The following is a 19782-nucleotide window of genomic DNA, read 5'->3' as shown; positions in this document are numbered from 1 at the left end:
ATTGTGGCATCCGGGTTAATTCATATGGGGAGAGGTGGTCCTTTAGGTATTGTGGTCCTGAGCAGTTTTAAGGCTTTATAGGTAAAAACCCGTAAACTAATTGGCAGCCAGTGCAGGGCTCAAACCGTCTTGCCCCAGTGAGCGACCTAGCTGCCAAATTCCGCACTAGCTCGAGTTTCTAATGTGTTGCAGTAATGATGGCTGCTTAGCTGATAGAACAACCTAAAATGTTGGCCCTAAGAATCTGTTAGTGGCATTTTTTGAAATCTGTTTTCTGGGCTACCTGCTATATCAGTCCCAGAATTCAACTTCTGACGCACATTCGGAGGCTTCCTTGTGTTTGTTGTACCTTCTGCATCTGTATTTCTGAATGCCAGAAGCATTCTGCTCAAGGGAGTTTACAAAAAAAGAGTAATCAGACTACATAAAACATCCAATGTCATCATTTAGTGTTATACTAAAAGAACCAAGCACATTTAAAATATACAATGAGAACTCTATCCGAGTCTGTAGAATTTATAAAATGAATCCAAATATTTGTCTAAAGAAGGGATGTTTTGCAGTGATGGCTGGAGATGGGATTACAGTTTCATGATACATACCAACTCTTGCTACATTGAGGTCAAAGTCAAGCAACATTCATCATATGACTTTTTTACCATTTCGGTTTCATGTCACATGATGAATGTGATGATTCACATGGTGGAAAACTGGTGATTTTACTACATTAAAAAGTAAAATTAGAATGTGGGGTTGAGCAAAGTAGCATGGTTGCTGTCTTGTCTGTTAGTCTTGCTTGAATTCTGTTTTGTAAGGAGGGGGGAGTGCTGTTGAATTCAGGTCCTGCTTGTGAGCTTTCTGTAGGCATTTGCTTGTCAACTGAGAACAGGATGCTGAATTAGATGGGCCACCGGACTGTTCCAGCAAAAGCATATGTTCTTAAGTATTTTTTAAAAGGGGTTTTTTTTTGTCTCCTCTGCCCAAACTTCTTGAGGACTTGTGTTTCAAGTGCAGCTTACAGGGCTACCATAAGCTGTGGGTGCTTTGGCCTCTTAAAAAGAGCATCAGCAGGGAACTGAACATTATTAGACTCTGGATAAATAGTATATTTCAGATTCCTTTTACTTTTCCCCAATTGTGTTTAGTATACGTATCGGTCTCCCATTTTATCTCTTAATCAGAGGGGTTAAAAGCAAGAGGGCTGCCTTGGTCAGCTCTAAAGCAAAGGAGAGGAATAAAATGTTCCCCATAAATGCAAATATTTTATCCCACAAAAAGAGATATGACTGAACATTGATGGTATAAACTATATGAAACCTTCCACACCTCCCTCTACCCCATACTAGTGAATTTTCTTAGCCCTTTTGACTATGCAGATGAAGAGCTCAACTCTGAAGATTTAGCCAGGTGAGTTTTTGCAATAGTATATTGGATGAAAATGAATTTTTGCATAATTCTTAATTCCTCTACATGCAGTGTGAATATATTCTGTGAAGAAATGTAAAAATCACATTCGGTTTAAGATACTGTTCTTTATTTGTTTGCATTCTTCTACGTACATTACATCTTCAGCACAAGCTGGTAAGGTATATTCACTTTTTCAAGCACTTGACAATAATTTTTGAGTGTGGATCCAGAGCTGCCCTTCTACAAACAGAACAACTCCCATTTGCGGAAGGGACTGAGATCTGTCAGACATACCTACTGCAGGAGGGTGGATGGGAGAGGTGGTCTTACTGATTTTCTTCTGCAAGCCCCCCTTGTGTCTACCCCCTAGTTCTGAAGGGTCCCCGAACCTTCACTAGCAGATTTTGGGGAGGTACAGGTGGCTTTGAGGGGACCCTCTTCTACAATGGCTCAGAGCATTCTCTCGCTACGTCAAGTTCGGTGCAGTTTTTTGTATGTGATGGATACATTGATGTAAGGCTGCTGATACTTCTATGTTTACAAATTGAAGAGATACTTTCAATGTATATATAACTAGATTTTGTTTCTATGTGAGGATAAATCATCTGAGCTTCACAAATTTACACTTGCTTGCACCTTGCCCTACAATCTATCTAATATGGCAGCAATTTAATCAGTTCAGCTTCCACATAAATTACTCAAAAGCACGTAAAAATGCAATAGAAATAAAACATTACAGCATGCAAGACTGCTCTGCAGCTAAATTGTTATCATCTTCTGACTCTTTCAGACTGGTTTTAAATGCTTATGAACAAACATGAAGCCCACCAGTGTGGACTTATTTTGTCATCAGTTTCAGGGTAGTTTAAAGCTGGCACAAATAATTTCCAAACTAGAAACATCTGCTAAGGGTGGACGCACTAGCTAAATTGTTCCTCTGTTGTTACACAAGACCTTTAAACTGGTGTTTCACGTTTGTAATAGGCAGTAGCAGCCCTTTACAGGTCTACTACCAGAATGGAACAAACTTGATTGAGAAGCAGATACATCAACCAAGTGTTAACTACCAGCGCATCATTCCTTAAGGATGTAGGGATGCACATTACCTCGCCCCTTTACCTGCATTCTGTACATATGTATATCATGTGCTTGCTTGGATGCACATCCAAAGCATTTGTATCAAACCTAAGGTTTAAAATACAGTACTCTGGCTTTCCTTTGCTGCTAAATCTCGGTTAAGTCAAGGGGCAAGTCCTTTCCCTCCACATCTCGCTACCTCTATGCTGATTTGGCATTAAGTAGTGCTACCGTTCAGACACTGGTCACCAAGAGAAAAGCAGTGCAATTGGCTTAATTAGAAGATATGGTAGTGAACACTAGCTTTGATAGTATAGAGAATAGGCTTGTTATGACTCTTACATTTGAAAATGAAACCTTGGTAACAGGAACAGTCTGGCTACCAAATAGGCAGAAGCTGGTTATTACCATTCTGTCTTGCTGGCAAGCTTGCAAGGGCACGTGGCTGTTCCGTGGTAGAGGCAGAATGCCAACCTAGATGGCTGTTTTGACTGAACCAAGCCAGGCATTACATGTATTGATTATCTTTTCTACAAAGTTGCAGGGAAGCTCTTTCGACTTTACGTGCAAAGCAGATTTCAAATAACCACCAGTAACACTCTGTGCTGAGCCCGATAGGAAGGAATGGATGGTGAAGAGGGACAGTGTTTGGTAGAGTATATCAGGGTGCTTTCCAAAACGGGGTTTAAAATCAGGTCCAAACAGCGGTTTAAAAAAATAAATACGTATACAAATATTAAAAGAGGCCTGTTTTGGCCGATACCCTGTTCACTAAGTTCTGTTGCAACCACTTCGTTGCTTAGTGTTGATATGACTTGCTTTGCTTCTTCCACTGTCCCAATTAAAAATCTCATGTGTAATGATAGCATTTATTTATGCGATATCTTCTTTCCTCATTCTTTCTCTTTCACATAGGTGTTATTTATCCTAGACACAATATCTCTTTCCATTTTTGTCTCATTACCTATAAATTCTTTAAAAATTATCCTAGATATTTTTCAAATATTCAGTATTTTTTGAACGTCTGCCTCTTGTGGACACTACTCTTCAATTGGCTTTCTTATCTTTCTTTTTTAAACAGTCCCATGTGTAGTAACCTTAACAATAGGTGTAAATCTACCTGCTTTTCTTTATAAGAATGCATCATCACCCTTTGGTTCCACTGGCAATCCTTAACTAAAAAGAAACAAGCAAGGCTTTTTAATGCTTAGAGAGAATAATTGAGAAGGGCCAAGGCACACCTGCTAGCTGCCACATAGTGAGACCTTGGCCAAAGAGCAATATTGTGGTTTTTTGTTGTTGCAAATATTCATGAGCATATTTCAGCATACATCACACATGTGCATCAACAGCAGTAGGAGGCTCCACTGTAGAGCAGCTATTCCACAAAGGCCACAGGATAAGGCCCAGATGAGTGTACAGACCTTGGCATCATTATCCCACTTCCTTTTCACATACATCCATTCGGTATGTATATTCAACCATTGCAACTCTGGTCATAAACAACAAAGTGTTCTTCGCGGTGTTTTAAGGACAATTCCCATAGATACACACACTCTTGACGAAATACTGCAAGTTACAAGCAGTCTGCGCAACAATAAGGAATATTTGTGTTCAGCACCGTACATAACCAGTCTTCACTGTTTACAACAGGGTTAGAGGTGTGAGTGTAAGAACACACATTAACATAAGGCTTTTTGATTTTTTTACCTTCTATATGCAGAAACACGCTGGCATGAAAAGCATTTGTCATTACGCTTTGCTATCAAACTACATTACAGTGGGAACCTGTCAGATATGCAACAGAGCTTTTACCATGGACATTGCATGCACAAAGAAACAAAGTGTAATAATGGTCAGAACCTGGGGCATACTTTATTTAAAGTTTACGTTAACTGCAAGACAAGACAGTATTGAAAGTCCCTTCTCTGCTCAGGAGATGAATAAACTAATCTGTAAGCTTTAGATGCTACCCACTGCACTGGTTTTAAATAAAAATGCTTACTTTCAATAGAGAGAACTGCAAAAGCAAGCAATCTTACAACACATTCCTTTAATAAAATAAAAAAATGTTTACAAGGCAACAAGATTCAAATTACTATATCACAGTCCCCAGTAACATCAAGCTGCATAAGGGAAGTGATGAGGAAACTTATCTTCCAGTTAACCGTTTTAAGTGCTCTTCTTCTCGTCACCCAGTAAATTTATTGTTGCTTTTTTAGCTGAAAGAAGAAGAAGAAAGTGGCATTTATATATCGCACAACAGTATTTCTCTGGCCAGCTTACAATAAAACAATAGTAAAGCCATTTAGCACAAAGAGAGCCATAACAATGTATCATAAAAATAGCAGAGATAAAATCTATGTAGAGATAAAATCTCACAGCAGCACCAAAATGTTTGCTAATCTTGAAAGATTAGTAAGACTCCAAAAAATCGATAGATCACCAAAAAAAAAAAAAACCCCACAACCCTTAAAATCAGGAAGCCTGGGGAAACAAAGAGGTGTTTACCCGGTGCTGAAGAGATCACAATGCAGGTGTTGCTCAAGCCTCTCTAAGGAGGACATTTCAAAAGAGGTGCCACCCTCTTTGGTACATGCCCACCATATCTTGTTTGGCAAAGACAAAGGAGCTTTAATTATAATGGCATTGCTGAATTACTATTGTTCAGCAGCTGGAATTATCGCAGCTCTGGAAATGCCCTCCACATCAATATTCTGAGTTATGGGTGTGCTTTTTTTTAAATGGCTCAGTGCTAAAAACTCTGCAACCTGTCTAAATTAAGCAGATGAAATATAATTGCGTAGAATTGTTTATCCTGCTGCTCTTATTCACGCTGAACAACAAGGTAGCTGAGGAAACCAAACCTATTCTGTGGGACTTTTGCTGAACCCCAACATTCTCTCCACTCCCATATTTGAGATTTCATAAGGTATTTTCTGTGCAACTCAAAACACTCATGGGCTCCCCTAGATGATGTCGGGATGAGAGTTTCCATCATTCCTGACTATTGGCCATGCTGGTTGTGGCTGATGAGAGTCCACAACATTTGGAGGGCTTCACTCCCCTGGGTTAGAGACTTTGTCTTTGAAAAATGAGTAGGGATTTTCAGCATCAAGTACCTGATTCAGTGCTTATTTGATGCAATCCCAGGTGTCCATGAAATTTGCCACTACTGCTCAGGTCAAAGCCAGTGCTACTCACTATGGTCAAAAGAACACAGACACATCCCATCAAGAGCTACTTGGGTTTTATTGTGTCTCTTCCTTAACATAATATGGCAGTAAATCGTATGATTTAACTCAAATAAAACAGACCCACATGCCATAGTAGAGAGCCAGTGTGGTTAAGAGCGCTGGACTCGTAATCTGGTGAACCAGGTTCGCATCTCCGCTCCTCCACATGCTGCTGCTGGGTGACCTTGGGCTAGTCACACTTCTCTGAAGTCTCTCAGCCTCACTCACCTCACAGAGTGTTTGTTGTGGGGGAGAAAGGGAAAGGAGGTCGTTAACTGCTTTGAGACTCCTTAGGGTAGTGATAAAGCGGGGTATCAAATCCAAACTCTTAGTACTTTTCTCTCTTCCCCTCCACCTTTGTTCAAAACCAGCTACATATTCACAATTATCCACAAAGTAATCTAGCCAGGGCAGAAAACTTATTGGAATAAACTGGCCCTATAGACCTCACCTTCTTTAGTAATGGTGTCTGCTGTCTCTGCAGCTTTGTCTTTCAGATCCTTTACTACGTTATCCAACTGAGCCTCATGCTTCAGGAAGAAGGGGCGGATAATTCGGTGGTAAAGCAGCTCTGCCCCATTTGAGGGACTTGGAGCCATGCACCATACCAGAAATCCACACTGCAAAAAAAAAGGGGGGGAGGAGAGAACCAGGAAACCAGATTTTATCACACTGCCTATCATTAGTGGCATAGAAAGATCTGTAATCCTCCTGTCAGGATAAGATGGCATAGCATATGATCCAAGACACAGAGCTATAAATCCAGAGTCCCCGTGTTTGAATTTTACTTCTGCCATGGCAATAGATGACCATAAGCATGTCCCTCTAGTTACAGATAGGTAGCCGTGTTGGTCTGCCATAGTCAAAACAAAACAAAATTCCTTCCAGTAGCACCTTAAAGACCAACTTAGTTAGTTCTTGGTATGAGCTTTCGTGTGCATGCACACTTTGGTATCTGAAGAAGTGTGCATGCACACGAAAGCTCATACCAAGAACTAACTTAGCATGTCCCTCTAGTTCACCTCTGGTGCCTCTGCTTCACACCCCCCCCCCCAAAAAAATACAGGGCTGTTGTAAGGACTGCAGTAAGATAATGCATTTGAAGCACTTTGAAAACTCTAAAGTGCTGTATAAATACTACATGTGTGGTTCAAATTTGAAAACCCATGCAAATGACAGTGCAACATGCACCTAAGAGTTATTTGAACAGGTCACAGTCCTATGCTGAAGCCAATAAGCGGAAAGCATGCCTGTTCAATCCTGTATGAAACCTCCAAGACCAGTGACCATGTGCTTATGAATATTAGTTACTGGGAAGCAGTAGCAGAAGACTCCTGCCTTCACACCCTGCTTGTAAGATGCTTCCTAGATGCAGCTCTGTGGCCACTGTGGGGAACAGAATGCTGCTCTAGATAGCCTTTTGCTCTGATCCAGTAGGTCACTTCTTAAAACCTAGGGAATAAATTGGTATGCCTCCAAGGCAGATGGTATAAAGAAACGCCTGCATCATGGATTTTAAAAGCCAAACGTAAGAACCGAAGAGAGTCTTCTTGGATCAGAACAACAGCCCATCTAGTCTGTAACCTTTTGTTCTCATAGTAGTCAGCCAGATATCCCAATGAGAAGCCCACAATCGGAAGCTGAGTGCAATAGCACTTGCTCTGCTTGTGATCTCCAGCCCGTATTCAGAAGCACACAGCCGATGATGGAGCCAGAACACAACCATCATGGTTTGTTGCCTTTAAGAGCCTTATTCTCCTCTTTAAACCTATCCAAGCTGGTGGCTATCACTACCCTCTTGTGGCAGTGAATTCTGTAGGTTGCCAACATACTGCTCCTAAATTTTCTGCAGGCTACAGTTGAGGATACAAGCAAACACACCTTAATCATGTAGTAGAAAGGGAACCAGGAGAGAAAAATGTCAGAGAAAAATTCCGCTATGCTGAAGATGCCATACACAACCCAATAGGTCAGCCACTGTGTGTCGTCATCTTTGTTAGGGCTTTCAATAGCCTTGATGCTGAAAGAAAAACATTAAAAGGGTAAGTCAGCTCATTCCCTCTACAGCACATACACACATGGTCACAGATCTACTCCAGTTGTTGTCGCTGTTGATTAAATTTGTATACCACAATTCATCTCTAGATCTCAGGGCAGTTCACAAACCGAGTGCTCGCAGGCAAAGCAGCTGTCCTAGGTTTCCATTTTTAGCATTATCTTTACAGTTACAGCTACAATCTTCTATAACATCTGCACTAGGGATACGAATGGGCTGCAAAACTAAATGCGCACACTACATCAATTTCTCACCAAAATCTGGTTTGCTAATAATGATCCTAAAAACCAATCCTAAATGGTGGCGGTAAAATAATGTAGCAGAGAACAATCACTTTTTAAACCCTGTTGGCAGAAAATGGAGGAAACATCTTTTTCTTTTTCTCTATGGCAGCCTGGAGCAGTGGGGATACGTTATGCCAGCTCCAAGGCTGGCATAGTCTTGCAGGTGGTTTGAGGAGGTGATATCCTGTTTGAGGCACATGATAATGATATGGTTGTGGTGATATAAGCTACTGTGTGCACCAGTTTAGCTATACACATGGTCAGGTAGCAAGGTTATGCACTTAAGAACATTCAGATGTTCCAGTGATCCCATGAAGATAAAACACACTTTGAGCATGGGTAGATTCCACATGTTTCACAAACCTCAGGGGGTTCACAGCCCAGGAGGCTCTCTGAAAAGCTCAGATGCAGGAAGCCCAGTGAGAATGTACTCCCTCCCCATTATATTGAAAGGCTACCAAACACCTTGGTGGATTATGAAACATCAAGAGCTATTGAGAATCGCTCACATTATACGCTGTCAAAGCCAAAACTGCTGCTGCCTCTTAAATGTGAATAATTATTTTAATGATCACTTATGCTAAGTTATTCTGTTGGAAAACACTGTTCTTTTTCAAGACCAGACAAAGCCTGTAATTATGCCATTTGCTAGTGTTAACATATCCATTAGATATGAAAACCCAGTGCAAAGTGAAATCAAGCTGTTTCGAAGTTCCTACCAGGATACAGGAAAAAGACTTGCACCTAACTGGAGTGAGCCAATAGGATTTTGGGGATGTGGCAGTGCAGAGATTTATCTGAATCAATGTGACACTCCAGAAAATGGTTTCAAGACTAAATGTGTAGCTGTACCATATAGTTTTTCTTAGGCTGTTTCCTGTTGTATTAAGATAAATGTAGGCGTGGGAGTTTGGTGGGGCAGCTGTCAGTTGCCTCTGGCCATCTTGTCAGAACAGCTTTTCTGCTTCAAACAACACAAGAGCTTTCTGCCACAAGAGCTTTCTACAGGTGTTTGCTTGTTACTGCTATCCAATCATAAACGTTTTCCAGTTCTTGCCATCTCCCCCATCCCCCCGCCCAAAAGGTATATTTGAACACAGCAAATACTTGTAAACACCTGCCCTTGATGGACCAGAAGGGTAGGTAAGATTTGAAGAGAGTCTGAAACTGGCTTGTAATATATATGTTTGACCTACAGAAACATGTAGCACTTCAAAAACAACAGAAGTTAGAAACTAGAAGAACAGGTTTTGTTCTGGGGGGAGGAGGGGGGTAAGAGAGAATGAATAACCCATTTGGACACTAAATTTCTACTCTGCAATTGGGAAGAAATGTTTTAAGTTCCAGTGCTTCTGGGATAACAAACACATCCCGCAATAATCTTTCCTGCTGTAAGAAGATAAAGGGCAGTGCAATGACCTTTCCCCCCCACCACTCTCTTTTATTCTGTCCCCAAGATATGACTAATGTAGATAAGGAATAATATTTTAGTGATGTCTTGAAAGAGTGATCAGAGGGAGGATTTTCCCACCAGCTCAGTAAAAATGGGACGGGTCAAAAATGCTTTGAAGTGAAGCCACTTGCCTGCTGACCTGGGGCAAGAAGTGGTTGCCACTGAATCAGTTTTAATACGTTTGCCAAAGAAACATTTTGTTCCGTTTTAAGTGCCTAAATCTCCCAGGCAGAGATCTGCTGAATCAGGACTTGGCTGAAGCTGTCAATTTATACCTCCAGCTCTATGGAGATAATCATATCCCAAACCAATTTCACTGGTTTTTCACTGGGGCTGAATGTACCAAGCACAATATGCAAAACCTAATTTGGTTGAGCAAATGAGAATATAAATTGGAGGTTGCTGAATTGTGTTCAGGAGGCCTTGGGGTGGGGAGATTTTGAAATTCAAATTAAAAGACTCACTAACCTAGATTTATTGGCAGGTTTCTTGAAAAGATGAGTTGGAATTGTCACACTGTTCTAACAACTTGACCCTCGAGAACAACTATTCAGTGTGCCCGAAGCAAATGTATTGTATATATTATTATCTCTAAGAAGGCAGAGTAGATTGAAAGCTGGGCTATGCCCAAACAGTATGATGCAATGCATTATAACTGCAGGCTTGTTTTTAATGTCAAGTAGTTACTTAAACTATAGCGTCCATTCCGAAACTAATTCCTTCCAGATGTTTTGGACTTCACTTCTGACCATCCCCAACCTCTGGCCATACTGGCTGGGGCTGATGGGAGCAGCAGTCCAGAATATATAGTGGGCACTGGGATGGGGAAGGCTGGACCGTAGCAACGTATATGAGGAAGCAGAGCATGATGCAGGCTTTCATCTGAAAAGATCACAGCCATGTGTTTTATTATAAGATTGGTGATCCACCATGGAGGCCATTTTCTCCTCACTTTAGGTAAGGCAAGTTTGAAGACTGCTGTCAAATTTTCCAGTACCATACGCAGAATTCAGCACACTGAACAGGCACAAACAAACAGAGCTTCCCTTTCAATCCTTACCCAGTTTGCACATTGTGGTAAACCGTAGTTAACGGTTACTGTGAACACATTGATCTGGGCTGATCTGCCCCGTCCTGCTACCGCACAGGGAAAAACATGCCACTGTCTCTGGCTTAGCAATTATGTCCAAACCAGGAATTATTATTGTGGGTGAGACATTGTATTATTGTGGGTGAGGAGATCGCTAGTGGGTGAGGAGATCCCTGGTGAGAATCTCTGTCTGGGATCATGGTTCGTTTCTCTCAAACAAACTACAAGTAAGCCAAGAACAAACATTGGCTACAGAACGTGGGGCCAGCCACCTGTCAAATTTATTTCCAGAAGATAATCATCTATAGCACAGGGACGTCAAAGCACCATGCAGTGTTTGCAAATAACCCTGCATAGTGCTTTGAAGCACCGGTGAAGCCTAGAGTTACCGCCCATCAGCTGACAGGCAGTAACACCAAGCCTGCTTCAGGGATTGTCTTTGCAACAGAGTCTCCTTGTGGAAGTGATCCAGTGGGCTTCCAGGTCCCGCCTATCAGCTGACAGGCAGTAGCTGGTTGTTGGGAGCCTAGGAAGCCCTATGTTCAGCTGAGCACCAACCACACAGCTGCTTTCTGCAAGGATCCGCTATATGACCAAGTTTCCCATGGGGAACTCAGTCAAGTTGCCAATTCAGTGGGTTTGGAAAGAAGCGAATGCCATGTCGAACAAAGAAGGAATTTTTTATTTCTTTCCAAAGGAGGCACTGAATGCAGGACTCAGAAAGCCCTTTGCACAGTGCTTCCAAGGTGCCTGGCAGAGCCCCTTTCAACCAAGCCCTCCCAGCCTTTGCCTCCCTTTACCTGGTGACATTAATTGTAGGACAGGTGGCTGCAGCTTGCTTAAAAATACCCTGGTGGGTAAAATGAGGAGAGCTGGTGGACTGAATTAGGCCCATGGACTGGAGATTCCCCAGCCCGGTTTACCATAATGTGCAGATGAAGACAATGCCTGCAGTATGGAATTAGGCAAAGGCATTCTTGCTTTTACTGGACAGGGAAATTAATAACCAGGTTCAAAGAAGCTTTGATGTAGCCTAACATGAGAGCTCCTTGGGTAAGGTTACCAGACACCCCCGTTTCTCAGGGACAGTCCCCGGATTTACAAATCAGTCCCCTGTAGGAAGTTGAAAAGTGTCCCCAGATTCATTGAAAAACATCTGGTAACCTTATCCTTGGGAGAAAAAGCAGGGTAACAGACGTGATAGACTGCTGCTGTCCTCTCCCAACCTACAGGAATGATTGTGGATCTACATGTGCTGTTTCTAAAGAGTTTGCCACAGATATGCTCCAGAATTTACACGACTACATTCATTCACAGCCTTTTTGCAAAACCAAATAGGAATCCCTTTTTCCTCTAGTGCTCTGACCCACTTTGTTTCTTTTCTTTTTTTACTGTTACTTACATTTAATCTACGCATACTTTCCCTCTGGTGTTCTATGTAGGTCATAAACATTCAAATACCTTTGAGATACTAAATGAACTTTAAACTACTTTCAGCTTTGCCCAGTTATTTAGGCAGGGCCCAGCAATACTAAGAAAAGAAAAGGAAGGCTGATGCAATTAATGGAAAGTGATTTACCAGAGTGTCTGGAAGTCTGCAAAGTTCAGTCTTATGACAATACATGTGTTATAGGGTTCCCCAACTTAATTTGCCTTTTGCCCTTGCCTTGTACGGAGACGCTGGTCACCAATATAATTCTATTATTTACAATAAGGTGAGAAGGAACCTGAAAAGTCCAACAAGGAACAAAAATATGCAGCATGGGAGATGTCTTTGCTGTTGGCTAACAGCTTTAGCACATGACCACAAGAGCAGAATGCAGTACAGTACCTGGGAAAATAAGATAGAAGGCAGAAGAGGAAGGTATGAACCTCTATTAAGACTGTGCCCCCCCCCCGCACCATACATGTAAAACACATGACTTCTCCCAAAGAATCCTGGGAACTATAGTTTACATCTAAGAGACCTTTAAACTACAGTTCCCAGCATCTTGGGGGGGGGGGAGCCATATGTTTTAAATATAAGATGTGGATGTGACCTGCATGATCTGTAATTCTCTGGCATCAGCATAGGCATCTGCTTTAGGCACAGTGTTAGAAACTGAGATATGAAAGCTGGGAGCTAAATGGCACCTTCAACCTAGGTGCAACAATGGAATGTCTTTTTAATAACAAGAATACAAATCTGAAAATGAATAAATTGCAGCTAAAATATTATGTTCATTTTTCACATGGTCTAGTCCTTCCCCTGTTCTCCCCGCTAATATTCTTAAGAGGTTCTCTCCTCCAGTCTTCAGGGAGTAGCTGGTAGTGGGGAGGCAGAAAAAGGCCCTCCTTTCCTTCCGCTCTGCAGTTTTAATCTGAAATCTTAGGCACAGTACTGCGCCCAGAGCTCAGAAACTGCTCACGCTAATGAAATTCCCTGTCGCATAATGCGCCTAGAACAATGGGAGTTTCGAACACTGCTTAGACAATGTTCTGCTTAGATTGTTTAGAACACTGCCCATCGATCCATTTAGCTCACTGCAGTCTACAGCAGCAGCGGACAACATATGGCCACATATGGCCATCTGCCTAGTTTTAAGAGAGAGAATTTTAGTCCTGTCTGTTACATAAAGTGTCTGAGACCCCAGGGAGATGCACTGGAAGGTAACCAAATTAGCACAGTCTCGCCATAAGAGAACACTTTCCACAGACTTCTGCTATGCAACTCCCAAGATGAAGCAAACCATGTTGCAAGGCTCCGGCGAGCTATTTGCAGTTATCTTCACATTGTCAAAGTGACAACATAAAAACTGTTTGGTCCTACAAAGCTTGGACGAGTCAATCACAGAAATAACTAGGATCATCCAGATGGCAAGTTGAGACTTAGCGAAACTTAAAACACCTTGGAAAACACAAGCACAGATATTTAGGAAGGCATTGTGTTAGCCTTTTCAAAGCGGAGCGTCCTGCAGTTCTGTGGTGTTGGAATTTTAAAAATCCTATTGCTTAACCCACTGCCATTTTAGTTTCTCATGTACAATGGAGATTTCGCTGCATCTTCACTAAACGTATTAGCCTGTGGATTTTTTCTACTCCCAGGGCAAGCACTGTGCTCTGAAAGTGTTGTGTGCTATTATCAGACCCGCAGGCAACACATCACAGTGACAATTGTGCAATTAGCCTAACTGTGCAACTAGGCTACTTGGAAGCAAACGCCACTGAATTCAATGGGACTTGTTCCCATTTAACTGTACAGCAGAAATGGGAAACCTGTGGGCCTCTGGGAGTTGCGAGAGACTACAACTCCCATCATCCCTGACTACTGGTTGTGTTGGCTGGGGCTGCTTCTATGGGAAAAAAATCTATCACTAGATTTTTGCCCACACTTGTCCAATGCAAACGTGTCAATTCACCAGGTTGCTACAAGACGCCCTCCAAAAACAGGAAGCTTACATCACTGGATGATTTGCATTTGTGGGAAGGGACAAGGAACTTTATAGAAATGACAGGGGCCACTGAGGCTGTCTCTATAGCAAATAACTACTATGTGAAAAGCAAACAGATTTTAAAAATGTGTTTGACATGGAAGCACCCACTGGACTTTACTGACCCTCTCTACACACAAGATTTCATACTACTATTTTATAAGTCTATGCTAGGAATCTGCAATTTTAGAACTGCTGTCAGATTTAAGAAACTTAGAGAATGTATAAGGGAAACTGCTTCTGCCTCAAGTTAAGACTTTGCTCTGCAGACTTCTCACCCTGCAGGATGCAGAACCCTAAGCCAGTTCAGGCATGACAGGTACCTTGGTTCTCAAATTTAATCCATTCCGGGAGTCTGTTTGACTCCCGAAAAGGTTCGAAAACCATGGTGTGGCTTCCACTTGGCTGCAGGAGCTTCCTGCACTCAATGAGAAGCCACATCTGACATTCGGCTTCTGAAAAACGTTCACAAACCGGAACACTCACTTCCGGGTTTGCGATGTTTGGGAGCCAATTTGTTCAGGAGCCAAGCCGTTCGACTGCCAAGGTACCACTGTATCTCAATGACACCACAGCCTTCGGAGTGTACAGAATCACATTTGAGCCTGGAGTTGGTCTGTGCTCATTATGTTTGAGTGAACTGGGGGCTGGAGATCACATGCGACCACCAAGATTTGTGTGACGAGGAAGGCACATTTTCAAGTTACCACCACTACAAAAATCTCCGTGGTTGCATATTATCATTCCATATGGAGATTCCGGTTCAAACAAAGACCACCTCGGTACAAAGCCCACCAGAAGCTCTTTCCTCTCTCTTTCAACTCATATGGGGATTTTCATTATTTACCAGTCAACTCTGGGGGACTTCTGTTTTACTTTCATTTCTGACTATTGTATGTTTCCTAACCTGCTTGAAAATCCAAGTGAATCCAATGTGAACATACACATTAGAGGATTTGCATGCACACATGCAAGTTTTTTGCTGCTTTTATTAACCTTACTCATCATGAAACCACATAATGGGAACAGCATTGATACCATTATCAAATACCATGCGGAGACTACTGTACTGAGCACTGGGAAGGGGAAAGAAGAATATACAGGTATGGCTATCACTGGATTACTGGCACTAAAACCTGTGTGACTGCACTGAGAAGCATTTCGGGCAATATGAGTGCTCTGTTTTTGGATATTAGATCTGCAAGTGACCCATTTATACATGCAAGTCACTAAGTAACAAACAAGCACATGTGAAATACTGATGCAAATTTATATAGTTTTGATTTATTTATTGTATGTATTGTGTTTGTTGCATAGTTCTGCATTAATGTGCATCAATGCTGTTTGATGCTTAGGGGACTCCAGGCTAAAAAGTGAGGGTGTGGGTGTGCACGTGTATGTATAGATATAGATACAGTGGTACCTCGGGTTACATACACTTTAGGTTACAGACTCCGCCAACCCAGAAATAGTAACTTGGGTTAAGAACTTTGCTTCAGGATGAGAACAGAAATCGTGTGGCGGCGGGAGGCCCTATTAGCTAAAGTGGTGCTTCAGACGAAGAACAGTTTCAGATTAAGAATGGACCTCCGGAACGAATTAAGTACGTAACCAGAGGTACCACTGTATCTTAAAAAGTGGAGTGTGTGTGTATGTAGATATAGATAGATATCTATATCTAATCTATATCTATATTTATATCTACACACACTCACACACACCCCATGTCATACTCACACTCTATAAAGATACTGAGTACTTCCATGGGCAAAAAAGTTACAAATAAGAGGAGCTGGCCGAGATGCTGTTTATGAACATAAGCAGACAGATTTATAGGAGACATCCCATCAATATCCTATATATGGTCAAACTAGATTTGATGTAGGAGATCTACAACTGAATCTTCTGGTGTTGAGGATAGCTCAGTCAGTAGAGCATGAGACTCTTAATATTAAGGTCATGCCTTTGAGTGCAAAAGATTCCTGCATTGCAGGGGGTTGGACTGGATGACCCTTGGGATCCTTTCCTGCTCTAAAATTCTCTTATTCTATGCTGCCTTCTTTGTTGTTGCTAAAAGCGGCTGGGCTGGAGGATCTGAATTGACCACAGTGCGGGTGGAAGGCTTTAACTTTCCCCATTATGTGATTTCTTAATCATAAATCTATAGCAATGGTGTTATTATCCCTGGGGGTAGGAGGTTGTGAAGAGAGAACACATGGACCCATGTTGTCTTACCCAAGTTCAGTTGTCTGAGAACTGATGCAAGGCTAATGAGGAAAGCTCTCTTTGATCTGTGCTGGCAATTTCACACATACGAGTTCTCACTTGATGTCGAGGGATGTGAAAAAGCACTTTAGCTTTTCCAGAACATACAGGTGCACTTAAGACAGGGCACTCACATGTGAAATTCTCACCATCCTTTCCCAACGCAGTGCTCGTTTCACAAGAAGATTGCAAAACTGCAGTCTTTTCCATCACGTTTAAGGCGCGGCTCTCGTCCTAATCCATACCAGCTGTTAACATTCAGCCTTCAGTAAAGTTCGCATTAGATGAGCCCAATGTTGCAGCAGCCAACAAAATGCCCTGTTCTTATGTGTATTAAGGCTACATCTTGTAAAGAAGGGGAAGACTGTCTAAAAACCCCTGAAATAATTGCTTAATGTTGGCTGGATCAGAACTTCTCTCTAGTTTTTTAAAAAAATAGGAGGCCCACACATTTGCTCAAATACCCACCCCCGCGGTTTCAAAGTGACATCAACATTTCAGGGCACAGAGCCAAAATTTTCATTGCAACAGAAATTGTCAAGGTAACCTTTCCTTCCAGACAGAGTTCTATTATTTCCAAAAGCTTTTGTGGCCTTAAGATGCCTAAACCGTGCAAACCCATCACCCACAACGTCACAGTCCATCTGCTGACTCCTCTGACTCCAGTGAGTTCTGATTCTACAGCACAGGGCAATGGCAAGATTGGGAATTGGGGGTCAACCTACTGAGTGAGGCAGAAGCTTCTCACTACAGTGGTACCTCGGGTTAAATACACTTCAGGTTACGTACGCTTCAGGTTACAGACTCCGCTAACCCAGAAATAGTACCTCGGGTTCAGAACTTTGCTTCAGGATGAGAACAGAAATCATGCTCCGGCGGCACGGCAGCAGCGGAAGACCGCATTAGCTAAAGTGGTGCTTCAGGTTAAGAACGGACCTCTGGAACAAATTAAGTACTTAACCCGAGGTATCACTGTACTAAGCTCTAAGGATGCTGTAGCCCTATCCAGGGAGGGGCCCGGCAAGTTCTGAAATTGCCTTAAGAAAAAACCCAAAACAATTCCTTGAAGGTTTGGCAGCCACTTGCACCCTGGCAAAAAAAGTGGGAGGGAGGAGGAAAGGAAATCTGTAGCACATGGGCCCACTGTCTCCAAAGTTACCAGTTTCAACAGGCAGTTCCAGTACACAGAAAGAGGAAGAGGCTTCTCTCCCCGAACAACTTACGAGATGTATGCAGGATAAGCGAACCCAATCAAGTTGCAAAGGAGGGACGCTCCATAACCGAACACCAGATAGATGGCTAGCGCGGCACCAATGGCTGAGAAAGAAAGCAGAAAGTCAGTCGGGGTGGAGAGGAGCCCTCCCTCCCTAGGCCCACAATAAAGCAAAGGCTTGGTTATATAAAGATGGAAGTTTCCTCAAGGGCTGAGGCGGGAAGGAAACGGATAAATTCCTTCCACGGGGCTCAACCCACAACCACCACAGCCCCCAACATAAAGCTGGAGTACCAGGGCACCACATCCTGTCCTCTGTTTACCGTGAAGTTTAAACCTCATGGGGGTGGCGGGAGAAGCTAACCTGTGATACTGAAAGGGTACATGGCAGATCCGAGACACAAAGCAATACTTAGTCCAGCCCAGACACGTCAGCTAGTCAATTACCATCTTGTGGGAGTTTCTCTCTCTTTCTTCCCCTCCTCCTCCTCCCCCGAATTTCTCAGAAGGCACCAGTAATTTCCCTCCAAAAGTAGGGCTGGGGTTCCCCCTCCTGCTTCTGTCGGGGCACAGTAATACATACAAAAATCTGGTGGTGGGGTTGTTGGTTTTTTTTACCAACATGGCATAAGAGCAAGAGAGATGAAGCAGGAGGCGGGGGAAGGAGCTGGGCTGTTGTAACCTGAGACCAGCCCGTTTTTTACGGCGGCTGCTGCTGGACATTCAATCCCAAGGGCTGAGACTCCCGCACCACCTCCTGCCCCCCCCTCCTTGGACACGGTGCCTAATATGCGCCTTCTCCTGCCATAAATGTCGCCCAAGAGGGAGAGGGAGAGAGGCAGGTGCCAGGCCCAGAATCTCTTCTTCTTCTTCTTAATTTTTATTGGAAATTTTATTTACAACATAACACAACCCCCCCCCCAACACAGAAATCCACCCCCATCTGACACAACCATAACAAACAACAAGCATAGTATACAACAATACAAACCACCAAATAAAAGACTTCCTTTTTCCTGTTTCTGGCATCCTTATTTACTTCTTATAAGCTGTTTCCTTTATGAATAATTATTAAGATTTTCCTAATTAAAACTTAAATATCCACAAAGTCTCCTGCAGACGTTAATCGAAACAAGTCCAGGTATGAATTTTAGGGCACTGTTTTGTGAAGTATTCTCTGCATTTTCCCCATGCTTTTTGAAATTCTTGTCTAGTATGATCTCTAATTGCAGTTAGAGGAACAGAATCTCTTCGCCCCACTACCCAGGACCCCTGGCATCCTGGGTGGGGGGGGCCGAAACGGAGCTTTCACTCCCATTATTGCGAAGCAAGCCAGGGTGGAGAATGCGTGGGGGTGGGGACTGGATACTCCCTTATTATGCAAAGCGTCTGTTTCAGTGCTAAGAACATTTGCGGGCTGCTTTGCATTTTGGCCTTTGAATCGGCGTTGAGATGCCAGATGCAAACGCTTCAAAACAAACGAGAGGATTAAAAATGAATAAATGCAGGGCCGTCGGGGCCGTAACAAAACAAAGGGCTTCTTTCCTCTCTTCCCTTTCAGAAACAACCTCCAGTTTCACCGTTTTGGAGAACATCGCAGGATCACAACGGCCCTTGTGGACGTGATGTTTGGTTGTGGGTGGAGGAAGGGGGAGAACAGCGCGGGTCGCAGGGGAGGTTTTGGAAGAGAGGGAGGAAAAAAGAGAGACGGCATCACGGAGAAGAGACGCCGCTCCTTACCAATGGCGATGAAGGACCTGTTCACGCCAGTCCTGTTCTCGATTTTCTCCAGCACGGCTGTTAGGCAGTTCTTCTCGTGCAGGAACTTGTCGAACCTCTGCCTCATGGACGCGGTCATGGTGGCGGCACCCCTTCCCTCGGATCCGAGAGAGAAAGAAAGCGGCTCTAGTCTCCTCCAGGCGCAATGCAAATGCAAAGCGCTTCTCAGCAGCTGGCGACGGACCCGGGCCTGCTTTGCTCGCGGAAGGGAAGGCGGAGAGACGTCAGGAGCAGCGGCAGCGGCGGCGGCATCATGGGGGGCAACGTCAGCACAAGCCCGGCCCCGAAGCCCGCCCTCCGCCTCGAGTCTCTGCAAAGGAGCCACACCCAGGCTCGGCGGAAGCGGCTCGGGGCTTTCGCGTGGCTGGGGAGGCCGGGAGCCCGGGGAGAATGACCCACGCAGAAAAGGCGCAGTGGAATAGCAAGATTGGGCGTCGAAGGCTTTTTCCTTC

At 43.3% G+C, this 19782-nt stretch overlaps 1 protein-coding gene and 1 long non-coding RNA gene across 3 annotated transcripts; one reads left to right on the top strand and one right to left on the bottom strand.

The window, feature by feature from the left end:
* Positions 1–359: 359 nt before the first annotated feature.
* On the top strand, positions 360–3531 carry LOC309380684. Its single transcript, XR_014173024.1, has 2 exons — positions 360–1139; positions 1200–3531. It is a non-coding gene; the product is annotated as an uncharacterized lncRNA (long non-coding RNA).
* An 803-nt stretch (positions 3532–4334) lies between these two features.
* REEP5 (receptor accessory protein 5) lies at positions 4335–19531 on the bottom strand. Of its 2 annotated transcripts, none has more exons than XM_081930818.1 (5): positions 19292–19531; positions 17562–17655; positions 7602–7740; positions 6172–6340; positions 4335–4706 (listed from the first exon to the last, which is right to left on the bottom strand). In XM_081930818.1, exons 1-5 carry the CDS (start codon positions 19407–19409, stop codon positions 4657–4659), a joined length of 570 nt encoding a protein of 189 aa, XP_081786944.1. In that variant the 5' UTR covers positions 19410–19531; the 3' UTR covers positions 4335–4656. The 2 variants fall into 2 exon arrangements, with proteins under 2 accessions (XP_081786944.1, XP_081786945.1); XM_081930819.1 differs by lacking the exon at positions 19292–19531 and adding an exon at positions 17916–17963.
* Between the last annotated feature and the right edge of the window lie 251 nt (positions 19532–19782).

Source organism: Podarcis melisellensis (assembly GCF_964234715.1).
Source record: "Podarcis melisellensis genome assembly, chromosome: 11".
Classification (NCBI taxonomy): domain Eukaryota; kingdom Metazoa; phylum Chordata; class Lepidosauria; order Squamata; family Lacertidae; genus Podarcis; species Podarcis melisellensis.
This window is presented reverse-complemented; position numbering and strand designations above follow the sequence as displayed.